Below are 17,535 nucleotides of genomic sequence, written 5' to 3'. Positions count from 1 at the left end.
ACACTCAGAACTGGTAAGTCCTAAATGCAGTGAGGATCACTAAATAGTATAAACAATAAGTCAAACAAGCAAACAAACAAACAGAAACGAACAAACAAAAAACCACCAAAGCAACAAAAGAGACCCTGAGAAAACTGAAAATGACTGTCTGGCATTTCTTCTCTCGATGCTTGCCTATGGGAACTGGCAATCTCTAGTCTAACCATCTGGAAACCCTAAATACAAATTGTTTGATGAAAGAATAATCTTGGAATGTTTTGTTGAATTATCGAGTCTAAACCACAGGTCTGTGATTTGTCATTCTTCCTGTGATAATTGAGCTCCTAGTCCATATTGCCTTTACTGGGCCCTTTCCCTCTGGATAAACCCAAGCAAAGTAAACATCCTTTACTGGACTTTGAAAACCAAACTTTAGAATTCACTCAAGCAATTACCTTATTCCTTTTTTTCCATTCACTGGCCCATTTATTGAAACTTTGCCATATACTCAGACTCCTAACATTTCTTTTACAGTAATTCACATGCCAACCCACTTGGACATGTGAATAATTAGAAAAGAAGGACCTAATTATTTGGTTGAAATGACAGCAGAATGTCAATTGCCTCTAACTGCTTATTCCAACAGTCGTACTATAATTGTTTATTCATCTGGTTGTCTTTGCACAGGCCCACATTGATTACCAGGTCTTCTTTGAAACTTTTCCTTTTTCCACTGTGAAGCAATGCTATTCTTAGTTTTCTCTAACCCCTCTGGCCCATTCCATCTCTTTTACTGGCTCTTGTCCTTTTCAAAATGCAGTAAATTCTCCAAGATTTTATACTCAGCCCTTGAGTCCTGTCTGTGTCAAAGATCTCTTGCATTCCTACACTTGACTCATCAGTTTTCCTGATCTCTATCGCCAACTGTGATGTTTCAGCAGTTTTCCCGATCTCTATAGCCAACTGTGATGTTTCAGCTTTTTAGTCCCACATTTCAGACTGTCTGCTGTACATTTCCAATTTTGCACCTCAAATTCACTCTCTGAAATGAACTCCCATCACTGTCCTGAAAAATTACCCACTTTTCACCCTGAATTTCTGTTAATAACAACCCCCTCTTCTAATCCTCCATGCTTAGATCCTTCAATGAGTGTTAGTTTCTCCCTGCTCTTTTCCCACCCAAATCAGTCATCACATTTGGTTGATCTTTCTCTCAAAATGTTTTATGGATCTGTTCATTTTTTTTCCCATTCCCACAGTCAGCACCCTAGTATAAGTATCACAACCTTTATGTCTGAAACCCCTGCCAAGAAGCTCCCCCATTTCTGAAGCTACAAAATTTTCCCGCTGGCACCCAAGACCCTCTTCAATTTGGACTTATTCAGGAAAGCAGGGTGGTATGGTGATGCAAAGACCAGATTGGATTCTTAACGGATCCCAGCTGTGTTCATTTGAGATCTTTAAAGCAGATTTTGAGAAAAAGTCCCCAATACTTGCTAGTTTATTCAAATGCCACCTATACTTCCAGGGGCAGCTAACTCCTATGTATGTCACCATGCCTTTACAGAAACTTCTTGCCTGCAGTGTAAGCTCTCCCTTTTATCTTCCTTTAATTTAGAGCACTTGTGAGTAATACACCTAGCATACACATCTATGACACATGCAGTTTTATTATTTAACTTTTATTATACATGTATATATAGTAATACATTAAATGAACTATTTTATTTAAGATAACTAACTAAAGACTATTAAACTCTGACTCAAAAATTCCATGATTTCTAGAAACATTACTTCCTATGTAAAGTTTGGAGCTTTTATAGGCCAGCTTTTAAAAAACAAACCAAGTCTAGTCTATGGAAGTTTACTGAGAGATTAATTTCTAACAACCCCACAAATAGTTATTATTAATAATCTCATACTCCAAATGAACAGCGCTCTTAAGGAACAAGTTGAATTGGGCCTATTCCATATGTTCATCAAGCAGTGTCTGGACACAATGACAGAATCTAAGCATTATATGGCTGGATTGAACAACATCAATCATATTAGGAAAAAGTGGGGAGGGGAGGTAACTACGTTTTCCAGTAGTTAATATGTGGTTTCTTCCATATTTGTGAGGTAATGGCTCCCCACTGTGGGAAGAGGCCCCAAATATAAGCGGCTTTCAGAAGTAGAGCCATCATTTTTATTGTCTTATTTTCTTGGGCCTTTTAATGTTCTTTTTAGTGAAATCCACTGTATATGATTGCTAACAGTGGCAATACGTGCAGTATTTTCACCATATTTCTCAAATACACCAGAAATTCTGAAGTCATTCAGTGTATGAAGTCTTTCAAGATGACCTTAGGAAAGCATTTTACCATCTTCAGATCACTGGCTGTCATCATTGTCTAAAAGCTGCAGGTATCCCCAATAGCATTTCCAAATAGAACTTGATGAAATGCAATTCTCACAAAAGGAAATAGGATATATTTTTGCATTCTACGTTCTTAGATATTTAACTATAGAGGCTGCAGTTCTAAGATGGCTTAGGATATAGAGTTAATATATTTATTTACCAGATAAGAAAATTTCAAGATAATTTTTTAAAATTTCTTTTGAAATTTCTAAAACTTGTCCTAGAATCTAGGACCTTAAAAGCTCAAAGAAAAATTTTACTTCTTTTGTTTCTCTCTGTATTTGGGCTGCATACTCCCTTTTCTGTGATGGTAGAGGCTAAGAGCCACTTGGGAGAAAAAATCTAAAAGTAAATAAAGGGATTTTTCTCTCTTCTTTGGCCAAGAATACAGTTAAATTCACCTGAATCCTATGAGGGTATGATATAATTTCATGGCACAGTGGTTATACATTTTAGTAAATATATTTCAGAAGAGCACTGGAAAACAGAGAAAAGCTTTCATTAAAAACAAAAAAAGGGGGATATCTTGACATTATCTGGTGATAACAGTTTGAAAGAAATATAATATTAAATATGACACAATGTAAAGGATTTGTTTTCCTTACCTTTTTGGACCTCCAACAACGGCAGTACACAGCTTTATCTCCCAAATCCTCCATGTCAAAAGCATGCACTACCTTGGGGTTGTCTTTCTGGATGTGAAGGTTTACCATAGCTTTGTTGCGATGATCTTTAATATAAAATCTTTTGTATGCTAGATAACCAACTGCAGCTGTTCCAGCAGCAATGGTAACTGCTGCAATCCATTCAACTAGAGCAGAAAAAGAGAACAGTAATTATCAAAACCAAAATATATACTGATAATCTAACATCGATGTTCAGGAAATCCCAGTTTTTGAGTATTAAGTGTCCCAACAGACAAAGGTGTTCATGTTAATAAAATGACCAAAACACATTGGAGTAATAGTTCTTTGTTAAGACTTTCCCCAGCCCTTACTGAGGCAACTGTGCATTTTCAACTGAGTGAGGAAAGCTGAATTATGAGAGAAAAGGGAAATAAAAATTATTTTATAGATGGTGTACTGGTTTGAACCTATTATGTACCCTATAAAAGACTCTTTTATTCTATTCTTATGGGGGCAGACCTATTGTGGGTAGGATCTTTTGATTAGGTTGTTTGCATGGAGATGTGACCCACCCAATTGTAGGTGGAAACTTTTGATTAGATTATTTCCATGGAGATGTGACCCCCCCCCCCCCCATTCAAGGTGGATCTTAATTAGTTTGTAGGAGTCCTTGAGAGATGCTTAGAGAGAAACTGCCTAGAGACATTTTGGAGACAGTCATTGAAACCAGAATCAGGAGAGATGCTAAGAGATGAAATCCAGAGTTTGCCCTGGAGAAGCTAAGAGAGGACCCTCAGACATTTAGAGAGAAACACCCTGGGCGAAACAAGCAAGGATGCATTAGAGCTAAGAGGGAGAAGCTAAGACAGAAGCCCAGAGACATTTTGGAGAAAGCAATGGAAACCAGAAGCTAACCCCGGGAGAGGCCCAGCCGACTCCAGCCATGTGCCTTCTCTTGTGACAGAGGAACCCCAGATGCCATTGGCCTTCAGAGAAGTTATCATCCTACTGATGCCTTAATTGGGACATTTTTGTGGCCATAGAACTGTAAATATGTGAACTAATAAATCCCCATCAAAAAAGACAATCTATTTCTGGTATTTTGCATTTTAGTAGCTTTAGCAAAATGGAATAGATGGAAAAGGAAAAACAAGGCATAGTAGTCTTTTTTTAAAAAAGTGTTCATAAATTGATTTAATGGTAACACGTGAATTTGCAGGTGCCTATTGCTTTAAAAAAAAAAACCTGAAAGGTAAAAATTCAGATTACAAACCAAACAACAAAAAAATAAGGAGGTGATTATGTTAAAAAAAAAAAAAAAAGACTCATTAGAGTTCATTTAAATAGCAAAGTCCCTTAGTGATTTTGGATGATTTAATTTATCAAAATTCAATAGCAACTACTGCATAAAATATAACCACAAGCCATCATTCAAAAGTTGTTTTTTTTTTTTTAAATTTCAAAATGACTTTCTTATTATTAAAACAAAATAAAAATGTACTAATTTCATTAACAAGATTATTGAAATTACAGCCATAATTCCCATTTAATAAATTCTAAATTTCTATTATTCACCAGTGGATCATTATCTGAATTCCCTACAAACTTCATTTAAAATTTAATGACATTATTCTGAGCAATTACTTGCTTGACTAACAGACTTTTCTTGCAGTTTTTCAAGGAGCCCTTAGAAACCCAAGCACTTAACAACTACCCCAGCTCCAGGGAATGGTGGAGAGAAGCAAGTTCAGCATAGTCTGGTTAGCCTCAGCCTCTGAGAAGAGTTGTCTATTCCCAGCATGGAGTGGGCTGCAGGAAGAAGTTGAACAGGGGTCAGAATAAACACACTGGACTGCTTCCCAGCATTTCCTGAGTCAGATCTTCACAGTGTTTGAAATAAGTTCCCAGACTATCAAATAAAGCCCTCGAGAGATAAGTACAAGAAACACATTCCAAGGCCAAACGTAAACATATGCATAATGAATAATTAACTGTATGGTTTATTTGCACTATCAAGTCAAATTTCTTATTTAACTAATGTGATCAATCATAATACCTATCAGTGCTTTACATAAAACTAGAGCTCAATCTTATAAAACTCTAATGGAAAGGGACAGTCTCACACTTAGTCCCTTTTATCTTGGTCTTCTCTTCTAGCTTATTTAATCATTTAGTTTTTATCAAATGTTTCTGATTAGCATGTTCTTTGGATTCTATTTTCAACCACTGAAATATTTTTTTCTACAAAGTAGTTTACAGCTCAAAGATGTAAACTTTCCTTCCCACAACATTTCCATTCCTTCATGCAACAATTCCTTAAAATAAACATTAACGTTATGTCCTTCCCAGGTGCTGTATGACTGAGAAAACAGCTTAAGTTAGTAAGTCATTTGACAGCTTCAAACCTTTGACCTCTTTGAGGAAATTAACTACACATTTTGTAAAGATATGTCTGGAATTTTAGTGCTGCTTCATGATATTATTTTGTGGTGATTCCAAGCAGGGCTGTAACTTGACTATGATTTCTTGATTCTTGATCTTCCCTTTTGATGTATTATTAACCATGGAACTCCCTCAAGAAGATATTCCTTATACCAGGAAGTATAGCAATCCACTCCTTAGCTAATGGAAAGCCATTCTGAATAGCTAATGTACCTATTGCAAAATGGGCTAAAACATGGCTTTGCACAGTATATGCTTAATGTTGTTTGCAATCTTTAGTTTATGTTTAAAAGGGGAAAAATATCTCAAGACTAAAATAATGCAAGTCCCTAAATGCTGGTTAATCTTTGTTACATTATGAAGTACTTCCTAGTGTATTTGTTCTTATGGTGCCTACATATTGAAAAAACGGTCTGAGAACCAAAGAACAACCACATTCAGCTAGTATTGTCTCCTGATAGAAAAAGAGAATCCTATAGGAATTTATGCCTGAAACCCATGATAGGCTAAAAGAATCTCTCCTAGCCATGAAAACATTCTTCTATTCTCTGTTCTCAAATCACCAATGGTCCATATTGTGACTTTTCTTTTTTTTTTTTTTTTTACCTGATTTTTTAAGGGTGGAAGAAATGACAATAACTAATACAGAAAAAAGACAACAGCAAAGTCATCATCTATAGAAATGGAAGCTGACCCTAGATATTACTCAGTGTGGATGCCCCATGGGGAAACAAAGCATATACTCTGTGACCCTGCCCTATAGAAAGGGGCATACAAATTACCTTATGTGTGCTAGGAAAATAGCTTTGTATTTACTACAACTTAGTTTTTAAGAATCACAGAGCTAGCTAAAGTCTCAAGAAATGAATTTCTATTTCTTTTTTTCTCTCTTTCCAAACACTAATTCTCTAATCTTACAAATGTAAGAGTTCCCAGAAATAAGACAAATGTTGCTATTTTATCATTTCATTACTGCATGCTTAAATCAATTATTTTCTGGCAAAAAGCTGTGGTGGACGCCACTGGTAACACTAGAGGAAAGAAAAGAAAACTACAGAGAGACAAAAATGATGATGGATTCAAATGTCAAAGACTGAAAATCAGAAGGCAGTAAACAAATGAAACCCAAGTAGCAGTCCAATTGAATAGGATATATGACTATTGAGAATGGATTTAGTCTCGTTAGTCTCAGAGATAACAAGGGACTTTACCAAGACCCAATTTGACAAGATACTTCATTTCAGTTGGCACCTTTCAGACACTGTTTTTAGAACTGGGGTCCAGAAATTCCTGAGCATTATTTTTGTACCTTCTGGTTTACTTCACTTTCCCCTTCTACAGACATTTCTGAAGGTACAGTTAATGTTATAGATAGATCAAAATCCCACCCTACTGAACTTTGCTTAACAATGCTGTCTACACAAATGCCATTAATAAGTAAGCCAATATAAAGAAAAAAATATAGAGAAAGGTAACATTTCTAAATAATTCCCTCTTTCTAACTCTCCTGTTGGTTTACCATTGTATAATCTTTGGATTTCACTTTTAAAATTACTCAGAGACTGAAAAAACAGGAACCTCTTCCCAAGCCCTTGTTTATTACGCATTCCTAGGCTTTTCTTTACTCTGGGGATTATTTTGCTTTTTCTTAAAAATCTCACCCTGCTTCTTTTCCTTTAGCCCCTTCTCTGCCAAAAAACGGCCTTCTCCTGCCCACTGTCAACTGCCACAGAATCAGAATGTTCCTTTTATCTCAGGGGAGGGGGAGGAGAGTGGTGTTTAAATCTCTCCTTCCCTGAGGTCTTTCAGAGATTGTTAGGCTATACCTGGTAATATTTTTCTCTCAAGACCTGGCCTACAGGTGGTATTCAATGTTTGGTGAATAAAAAGAAATTAATAGATTATTAATTTGCAATTCCAGCTGTCAATCATACAATGACATTGTTCTCACACCAAAAGACTTATAATACCTTTGGTCTCATGTTAACCTATTGTATAAAAGTGTGGAATTGAAAAAATTCCTCTGAGATTTCTTAAAACATGTTTTTTAGTATGGAACATCTCAGATATACAAAAAATATAGGATATAGTACAGTGAACCTCCATTTACCTATTGCTAGCTCTAATAAGTTTGAACCTCTGGCCACTGTTTTATCTATAGCCCCCAGTTCTTCCCTTTATTTATTTTTTATAACCTAGAGGAGCTATCTCCTTTATTCTTCGTATGAAGTCCACATTCCTTCTTACACAAAATTGAACTCTTACGTGGTTACTTTAAATGATTCAATGAATTTACAGAACCCAAACTATATTTCCATATATTGAGGTTAAATGAAATGGAAAATTATGAATTAGTTTCAACAGAATACACAAGGATATAAAAGGCAGAAAGTAAGAACTTATGAAATGTAGTTTTGGCTGCAGCACACTGCAGTGTTAGGGTGTGGAGTGGACCAAAGCATCAAGGTGGACAAACCCCTATTTTGTAACTTGAGGGTAAAGCAAAGGAAGAAAGGTGATTTGAGGGGAAGTTAAGGGAGACCTTTTAAAATATTTGGTTTGTTTCTTTTCTTTTTTAAGATGAGGCTGAACAGAAGAAAAATCCTTGTAAATGGCTGAAGACTTAGGAGCAATAGGTATCATTATCAAGACAAGAGCTTTAGGAAGCAGAAGAGAGTGGTATTCTGGTGGACATGGGGAGAGAATGGCCTCACAGTTAACCACTTCTTTGCAAACAGCAACAGAAGGGAAGGGGTTAAAGATGAGAGCAAATTCAATGAGTCCTAGGGATCAAGGAGTAGGACATTTAGGAAACTTCCTGAATGTCATTTATGGAACAAGAAGTCGTCTAGGGTAGTGAAGGCCTTAACAGTTAAAGTCTGAAACTATAAGAAACAAATGGTATCCTAGACCAAACTGGTTGTCAAGAACCATCTCACTGACTGGTATCCTTGACTGGATTTTAATTTCCAATCACCCATTCTCATTGCCTCTCCCTGGATTCAAGCCCTGGTTTTGACACCTATCATTTTTTATTTATAGCTCACCCACTATATTTCTTCTGAATATTGTAACCAAGAAGTTAGGATTTAGGGGATGATTATGATTATGACTACTGAATCATTATATAGATATTCCTTATTACTCTTTGGTATGTTTAAGTAGACAGAGGGAGACATGTGAAATCTCTAAACTGTAATCCAATTACCTGTATCTTTGATAATGTATTACTATATGTCATTTATCTTGGGCTCTTGTAATTGTAGAAACCTTGTGAATGACCCTCACTTGTACCCTTTATCTGGTTTTTCAAGTTTTAGAGTCCTGTGATCACTAAAGACAGCCCCTAATGTTTATTAATGAAGGGCCTTGAGTCAGCCCAGAACTAACCCACCCCAATTCCAAAGCCATCTTGACAGAGCTGAATCTAACCAAAATTGGCCTGCCTGACTTGGAATAGCTTAAACTTTAACCTATAAGTGACCCATACCTCATTATAACACTAAAAATCAAACCCAATCATCATAAGGTCACCATTTTCTTACATACGTTCTGTAACTAAGCATCTATTCAATTGGCGCATGCTCAATAATTAGATCATCTCTAACCTCGTCATCTTGAGCCATTTTGCTCATTATTCTAAAATCTGCCCATCTTTTGATACTATAAAACTATCACAGTTACACCAGTTCGGGGAGACAGATTTTTAGGCCAATAAGCCAACTGATCACCTGCTTTGTGCCTAGCAATAAACTTTTTCTCTCTTTGAAACCCCCGTCTCAGGAATTGGTCATTTGAGCACATTGGGCAGAGAACCCAACACTTTTGATAGGTATCAATTTGGCAACCCCAGAAGGGACAAAGATTCCTAAGAAATAAGGAGTTCAATTGCTCAAAGTTCTGGAACCCTGGCGGGACAGGTAAATGTGGTAATTGAGCCTTTTGCGGCCGCTAGACACTTTTAGTCTAGAGGCTCAGCAACTGAGTTTTTCTCTACTCTTCTGGCACTCCAGATCATCAGCACCTTAAAAAGCTTCAAAGAGAGAGACAGTTTCCAGTTCCAAGTCCCGACATCAGACTCGGTGAGTGGGTCATCAATGTAAAAGTGGGCCGGAAGTCAGTGTGGCAGTTCGAGTCCCTAGGACCTGGTACTGAGTGTGGGGTCCCACTTCCAGAATGATCCCTCTTTGCTCTGACATTTACACCTTTCTGGTTTTGGGGATACCACTCTGTATGGGGATCAAGGCCCTGACCTGAGTTTGTTAAGAATACTCCTAGAAAATAAGTAATCCAATAATTAATTAGTACTTAATGAAATTAAGTAAGTGTATGATGCCTGCATAACTGTTAATTGGTATGTTTCTTAGGTATAGTAAGTGTTTAATGCTTGTTTAATTGTTAATTGGTGTGCATGTTGGTTAGGATGTATTATGTCCCCCAGAATGCCATTATCTTTGATGCAGTCTTGTGTGGGCAGGAAACAACGTATTGGTGTTGATTTGGTTGGAGACTTTTGATTGGATGTTTCCGGGGAGATGTGATCCACTCAAGTGTGGGTGAGATCTTTCACTGGATAATTTCCATGGAGGTGTGGCCCTGCCCATTCAGTGTGGGCCTTGATTAGTTTACTAGAGTACTATATAAGCTCAGATGGAAGGAGTGAGCTTGCTATAGCCAAGAGGGACACTTCGAAGAACACACAGGAGCTGAGAGACGAGCTGCAGACGAGAGACAGCTTGAAGACGGCCGTTGAAAGCAGACTCTTGCTCCAGAGAAGCTAAGAGAGGACAAATGCCCCAAGAGCAACTGAGAGTGACATTTGGAAGAGGAGATGTGGCCTAGAGAGGAACGTCCTGGGAGAAAGCCATTTTGAAACCAGAATTTGGAGCAGACACCAGCCACGTGCCTTCCCAGCTAACAGGTTTTCTGGATGCCACTGGCCATCCTCCAGTGAAGGTACCAGATTGTTGATGCATTACCTTGGACATTTTATGGCCTTGAGACTGTAACTGTGTAACCAAATAAACCCCCTTTACAAAAGCCAGTCCATTTGTGGTGTTTTGCATTCCGGCAGCACTAGCAAACTAGAACAGATTTTGGTACTGGAGAAGTGGGGTGTTGGTGCTGCTGAGCTTGCAAATACCAAACATGTTGCACCGGCTTTTTAAATGGATAAGGGGAAGATTCTGGAGGAATTGTGAGGAACTTGACAGAAAAGGCCTAAACTACTTTGAAGAGACTATTGGTAGAAATATGGACTCTAAAGATACTTCTGATGAGGCCATGAGCAGAAATGTTGAAAGTGTCACTGCAAACTGAAAGGAAGGCGAACCTTGTTTTAAAGTGGCAGAGAATTTGGCAAAATTGAGTCCTGGTGTTGGATGGAAGGCAAAATTTGAGAGACAACCTGGAATATTTAGCTGATGAGATCACCAAGCAAAATATAGAAGTAGCAGCCTGGCTTCTACTTGGAGCTTATAGTAAAATGTGACAGGACAGAGATAAACTTAGAACTGAACCCTTGGATTCAAAGAAACCAGAAACTGATGGTTTGGAAAGTTCTGGGCTTCCAGGAGGTAGAACCCCAGAAGCTACAGCCCAACGTGAGGATTTAACCAAAGATGGAACCCAGCCGCCATTTCAGTACAAGACAGGATTGGAGATGGAATTATCCAGAAAGGATTTGTGGAAAGTCCTACTGTCTGATGGCTTTGACCCATGTGCTTCATGCGAAGCCAACAGAATTTTTGCGAGATCTTTATAGATGGAGTTGCTGCCGGTCTGGATTGGAGGAGACAGACAAGGAACAAACTGAAGGAAAAATTTCTTCAAAGACAGAGTCATGGAGGTTGAGATCTGGAGTTAAGAGGTCTCGGGCTGGGAGAGTGGAGTGGCCCATACAAATGGAAAGAATAAGTTTGCCGCTGAGGTCAAGGGTGGACCTTCCACCCGGATGCTCAGGAAGAATTTTGCCACCCCAGGCCCCAAAGAGGGTAGAGCCTTTGCCCTGGAAAGGCAGAGTCTGATTGGCACCCCGATGTTTGAAGAGGGTGGAGCTGAGAAAAAGGTGGTCTCCCCAATGTGTGGATATGTTGGAGCACTCACCCCAGCGTTTGGAGAGAAAAGGGCTGATGCATAGGCCCTTGGAAAGTTGAGAAAGCCGCTCTCTCAAGTCCCAAGGATGCATCTGTTAATGACTCTCAGACTTTGAAATCTAATGGAGTTTGCCCTGTGGGTTTTAGAACTGTTTTGGTCCTGTTAACCCTGTTTTCCTTTCAGTTTCTCCTTATGGCAGTGGGAATGTTTACCCTATGACTATCCCTCCTTTGTATATTGGAAGTACATAACTTGTTCTAAGTTTCACAGGTCCACGGCTAGAGGGGAATTATGCCTTAGGACAAACCATGCCTGTAACTGATTTTGATGGGATCTTGTACTTACTTATTGTTACTGAAATGATTTAAGTTTTTGTGATTTTGTGATGGGATGAATGTATTTTGTATATGGAAAGATTATGTCATTTTTGGGTTCAGGGGGTGGAATGTGCTGGTTAGGATGTATTACGTCCCCTCAAACACCATTATCTTTGATGCAGTCTTGTGTGGGCAGGAAACAACGTATTGGTGTTGATTCGGTTGGAGACTTTTGATTGGATGTTTCCGTGGAGATGTGATCACTCAACTATGGGTGAGATCTTTCACTGGATAATTTCCATGGAGGTGTGGCCCCACCCATTCAGTGTGGGCCTTGATTAGTCTACTAGAGCACTATATAAGCCCAGACAGAAAGAGTGAGCTTGCTATAGCCAAGAATGAGTAATTAAATAAGATCTAATTGCTGAATTTCAGTAAGTATAAGAAAATGTCCTTGAATGCTATGGAAAAGTTCTCCTGGAATTATGATTGGGATGAATTAAAAATTGTAGTATATTTTCCAGAGCTTGGTAGTCAATATGCTTTTGAGGTTGCTCATAATTTTGGGTTATTATGAAAACAGCAAGATTTTTTAACTTTCAATAGAAGGAATATATAAGTAAATACAGCCTGAAGAAATGCAGTGACAAAGTCTAGTCCTATTCCTGTTCTTATGATGACTTTTTGAATCAAACAAATACATTTTATTCTACTTAGGTATGTTTTCCCTAAATTTATACAAATTTACAGGTAAAATAAGCTAGCATTATATCTATTAGATCTTTATTATGGTAAAAAAATGTAAGTTTGTGTTTAATGAAATTAAGTTACTATTTTTGACAAACTATTTTTAAAATAATTATGTTTTGTAAGATGTTTAAAGACAGCACAAAAAATCTTTTTGGTAAAGTATGAGGATATGTAAAATATAAAAGATGTGCTTTGTTAAAGAAAAGTGTGGAGTTTTATCCTCAAGAATGTGTAGGATAAAGCCTGAGTAAAAACGGAAAGTTGTAGAAGGTTTATGAAAGTGAATTTTGTTTACTGTAGTCAATGCTAATATTTGATAAGATTGTCTAAGGGAGTATGGTTGGTCCTAAAGTAAAATGGCTGGTTTTAATATGTAAGACAAGACCTGACTGGATGTTGAAAATTGTAGAAGGCTTATGAAAGTGAATTCTGTTTGTCATGGTCAATGATGACCAAAATTTGATAGGCTTGTTTATAATATTTTGTAAGAGCTTTTTTGTGTCAAACTGTATATTCATACAAAAACTGGAGTTTAATTTTTCTCTCTTTTAAAATAACGTAGATTCTTGGTCTTCTCTTAATGAGAAGTTATAAAAAGTTTTTCTTAACCATCTTAGTATTCTGTCTATGAAAACAAAGATTCTATGCCATATCAGAATAATATGCTTGTTGATGTTTATGTTGACCTTATCATTCTGTATTTTAGAAGATAAATCCTCTCGCTTTTAAAGGAAAACTGCTGCAAAAGATTTGCCCTTTCACCTTATAAAAGTGAGGTGTTAAAATTGTTAACTATATGACATAGGAAGTGTTTGGGAAGTAGTACAATAATTAAAAGGGATTTTCTATCCTTTTGTTAGCTAACTTTGTACAGGTAAAATGTTTTTCATATATTTAGGGATTGTATAAAATTCCTAAAGACTAGACAATGTTCTCACTATCCATATTAAATCCTGATACTGATCTGCAGGATGTTAGATAACAGTATGATGTTGTTAGTCATGGTTTTAGCTATTCTCTGAAAAAGGTTACAGATTTTGGAAACAGCCAAATTTACTTGTCAGTTACACTACTTTGCTCTGATGCTTCATCTTCAACACAAAGAAACTTGAAAAGAGAAGCAAGGCAAATATATAAATTATGTTCTACCTGTTAATTAACATAATCCTGGTAAATGCGTAAAGGTGAGACAGAAGAAAAACTTCTGCTATGATGTGTGGTTGATGACCCCTATGTAAGTCAACTGTCAAACATTTTATTTCTGAAAATAGCTTCATTTAGAAAATGCTTATAAGAAAATTAGGGCCTAGATTGTAAGCTCTTACAGCAGTCACATTTATTCCTGAGCTTTGGTTGTTATTTCTCAATTTCTGAGATGCTTTGCTCTTTATATATAGCTTGGTAGTTCCCGAGAACTTTGGGTATCTGTATGACACCTGAAACTCAGAATTAGTTCTCCAGCTCTGGAAGTCAGCACTATTCCATAAAGCAACTGTTAAAGTAGGTGAAAAACAGATCAAACTTCGACAACAGATAGGCTAAGATAAAACAGAATACAGTGTAAAAGATTATACTGCCTGCATTTTAAGACTTTAAGTACTATGTGAGACCAAAGGAAGGGATATTTATTTTGTCCAGAATTTAAATTTTTTTGTAGCACACTTATATTTAACTTCACTTGTCTGGTCAGTTTATTTAAACAACCTATTTCAGCTTTATTTGACATGGAACCTAGAATAGGAAATGAGATCTTAATATTCTGTACAGGTTACTGTAATGTAATATCCTGATGCAATTCAGAGTATTTTAGGTAGAAAGTGAAAAAGTATTTGCAAAGTACCTTGAGAGATTAGAGAAAAAACGTGGAACTATTAAACTTCCCCACCTGGGGAATTCTTGCTATTCTCATAAGCATTAGGGGCTCCCAATTTAATAAACCAAGTCCTCGATCTTGAGGCTTGCCCTTATGGAATTTATTTCTGTATGGCAAAGCTAATCCTACTTATAATTAATGCCTGCGAGTCACCCACAGAGAACAACTTCTGTTGCTTAGATGCAGTTTCTCTCTCTAAGTCAAACTCTGCAAATAGACTCACTACCTAACCCTCTAGGTGGGACATGACTCCCAGGGATGAGCCCAGCCCTGGCTTCATGCGATGGGCTTACCAAAAGGGGAAAACAAAATAAAATAAAATTTCAGTGGCTAAGACATTTCAAATAGAGTCAAGAGGTCATTTTGGAGGTGACTCACAGGTTTCAGCCAGATATTGCAAACTTACACAGTATGACAAGCCCCAACCAACAGTGTTTCTTAAAACTCAAAAGAATAGCCTGGGCTCTATCTAAGACTATAAAGTTTTACTTATTAAGTTTATTTTTCAGAGACTTAAAGTCCTGGATTTTTCCTATGCTAGATAAGCCCTGAAAGCAGTCTCTCCAAGAACAACCACCAGTTTCATTCCTCCAGCCCATAATGTTGATGCTCCTTTTTAGCATGAAGAAGTTAGAACAGTCATCACCCAGATATTCCTCAAGATTGAGAGACTGATAATGAGAAGGAGGAGTTGTAACAGAGGAGTTAGGATTTAGGGGATGATTATAATTACTGAATTGTTATATAGATATTCCTTTTTACTTTCTGGTAGATTAAAAAGTAGACAGAGGGAAATACCTGAAATCTCTAAACTGTAATCCAGTTGCCTTGATCTTTGATGATTGTATAACTATACAGTCTTTATCTTGTGATCTGGTGATGTAAAAACCTTGTGACTGACCCTCACTTGTATCCTTTTATCTGGTTTTTCAAGTATTAGAGTCTTGTGATCACTAAGGACAGCCCCTAATGTTTATTAATAAAGGTCCTTGAGTCAGCCGAGAACTAACCCACCCCAATTCCAAAGTCACCTTGATAGAGCTGTATCCGACCAAAATTCTCCTGCCGGACATGTGGAGTAGCTCAAACTTTAACCTATAAATAACCCATACCTCATTATAATACTAAACATCATGCCCATCATTGTAAGACCCCCATTTTCTTACATATGTTCTGTGACTAAGCATGTAATCAATCGGTGCATATTCAATAATCAGATCATCTCTAACCTCATCATCTCAAGCTATTCTCCTCATTATTCTAAAACCTGCCCATCTTTTGATACTATAGAACAATCAGAGTTACTGCAGTTTGGCGAGACAGATGTTTAGGCCAATAGGCCATCTGATCTCCTGCTTTGTGCCTACAAATAAACTCTTTCTCTCTTTCAAACCTTGATGTGGTCATTTGAGCACATTGGGCAGAGAACCCACCACTTTTGATCGGTATCAATATAAACAAGAATTCTGTGTGAACATGCACACTTTTATTTTTTATTTACAAATACTTATGTAGTGCTTACCATTGTCAGGCATCATTTGAAGCCCTTTATAACTATTAACACATTTAATTGAGAAGAGACATGATCACCTCTATCTCACCCAAACTAGAGATTTAACTTGATTTTCAACCTGTATTAGTTAAGAGGTTTGGTTTAAAAAGAGTAGGACCAAATTTTATGAGATTTAAACATTACAAGGTAGATTCCCAAGACATTCTCTGCTCAGTTCTACCACTGTATTTGAGGAGGAAGGTGCTGGTGGAAGAGATTTACAAAGGCTCTGAGCTTCTCCGCACAGTCCTCAAGACAATCTTTAGGTTTTTTAAAGGTGAAATGAAAGTAGTTACTCCTCATAGCAAAGTTGAATACTTCAAGTTAAACTAATAACCTGAGTCACCAAGCAATTTCCTATCCCATATAAAATGGCAAACTAATGGAAAATTTAAAAAAAACACAAAACCCAATTTGTCTTGATTTCAGGAAAGATTAGCCTACAAATAGTGACAAGTCTGGGGTTTCTCCTCTTTCACCAAGTGTACTTACTAAAATTAGAAATATCAGTGGCATAAGTCACATGAACATCTTATTTTACGCAACAGTGTTATTCCCAGAAAATATAGCTTGTTTCTTTTTTTAATTCAATTTTATTGAGATATATTCACAGACCATACATACCATGCAGTCATACAAAGTGTACGATCAGTTGTTCACAGTACCATTATATAGTTGTGCGTTCATCACCAAAATTAATTTTTGAACATTTTCATTACCACACACACAAAAATAATAAGAATAAAAATTTAAAGTAAAAAAGAACAATTAAAGTAGAAAAGAACACTGGGTGCCTTTTTTTTTTTTTTTTTGCCCCATTTTTCTACTCATCCATCCATACACTGGACAAAGGGGAGTGTGGTCCATATGGCTTTCCCAATCACACTGTCACTCCTCCTTAGCTTGTTTCTTTTAACAAAAACACAAATAAAAATCACTGTTTTAAATACAGTAAGGTGTCTCTATTTAAAGGAACCTATGAGTATATTTGGAAATAATTTTTGCAAATAATCACCTCCTTATGTACTACATTTTAACTTAAAAATGTCATGGATTATCACCTTTACTTTGAGGCAACAGAAGTGGAATTCTCCGATTTACAGACACTGCCGCTATTACAAAATGAAGACTTGAGTTCCTAGGGACCTTTCACAATACAGTACTTGGCATTGCAGACGCCCAACATTTACTGAATGAATCAATGGACTACTTCTCCTCAACTTCTGGACTATCTTTTTATCCTTACTGAACCTCTGTTACGGGTAACCAAGCCGTGGAGTGCCGCGTTTTATACCTGGCAGAGATTACACATATCACGTACGGGGTGCATAGTATTACACTCAATTATACAAACAACAAGAATCGTCATGAAGTGAAACTGCACTAAAACTACATCTATGGTCTCTTAATTTTAATTGGACCTTCTAAGAAGTGTTTCCAAACGTTAGGTACTAGCACAAGGGAAGCAAGGTTGAAAAAACTGAACTCGGTTTTCAATC

The 17,535-nt window shown here is 37.0% G+C and overlaps 1 protein-coding gene across 2 annotated transcripts in view; it reads right to left on the bottom strand.

Moving 5' to 3' along the window:
* The window catches only part of CISD1 (CDGSH iron sulfur domain 1), a 33,020-nt gene that overhangs the window by 14,755 nt on the left and 730 nt on the right, over positions 1 to 17,535 (bottom strand). Inside the window, exons 2-3 of one of the 2 annotated variants that reach the window (XM_037804053.1) lie at positions 4,721 to 4,815; positions 2,986 to 3,191 (exon numbers count right to left, since the gene is read on the bottom strand). In XM_037804053.1, the coding sequence (XP_037659981.1) occupies positions 2,986 to 3,191; positions 4,721 to 4,760 (246 nt within the window). In that variant the 5' untranslated portion in view covers positions 4,761 to 4,815. The remainder of the gene's footprint in view (positions 1 to 2,985; positions 3,192 to 4,720; positions 4,816 to 17,535) is intronic. The other variant, XM_037804054.1, reaches the window with a different exon arrangement.

This window comes from Choloepus didactylus, chromosome 15 (assembly GCF_015220235.1).
Source record: "Choloepus didactylus isolate mChoDid1 chromosome 15, mChoDid1.pri, whole genome shotgun sequence".
Classification (NCBI taxonomy): Eukaryota; Metazoa; Chordata; class Mammalia; order Pilosa; family Megalonychidae; genus Choloepus; species Choloepus didactylus.
This window is presented reverse-complemented; position numbering and strand designations above follow the sequence as displayed.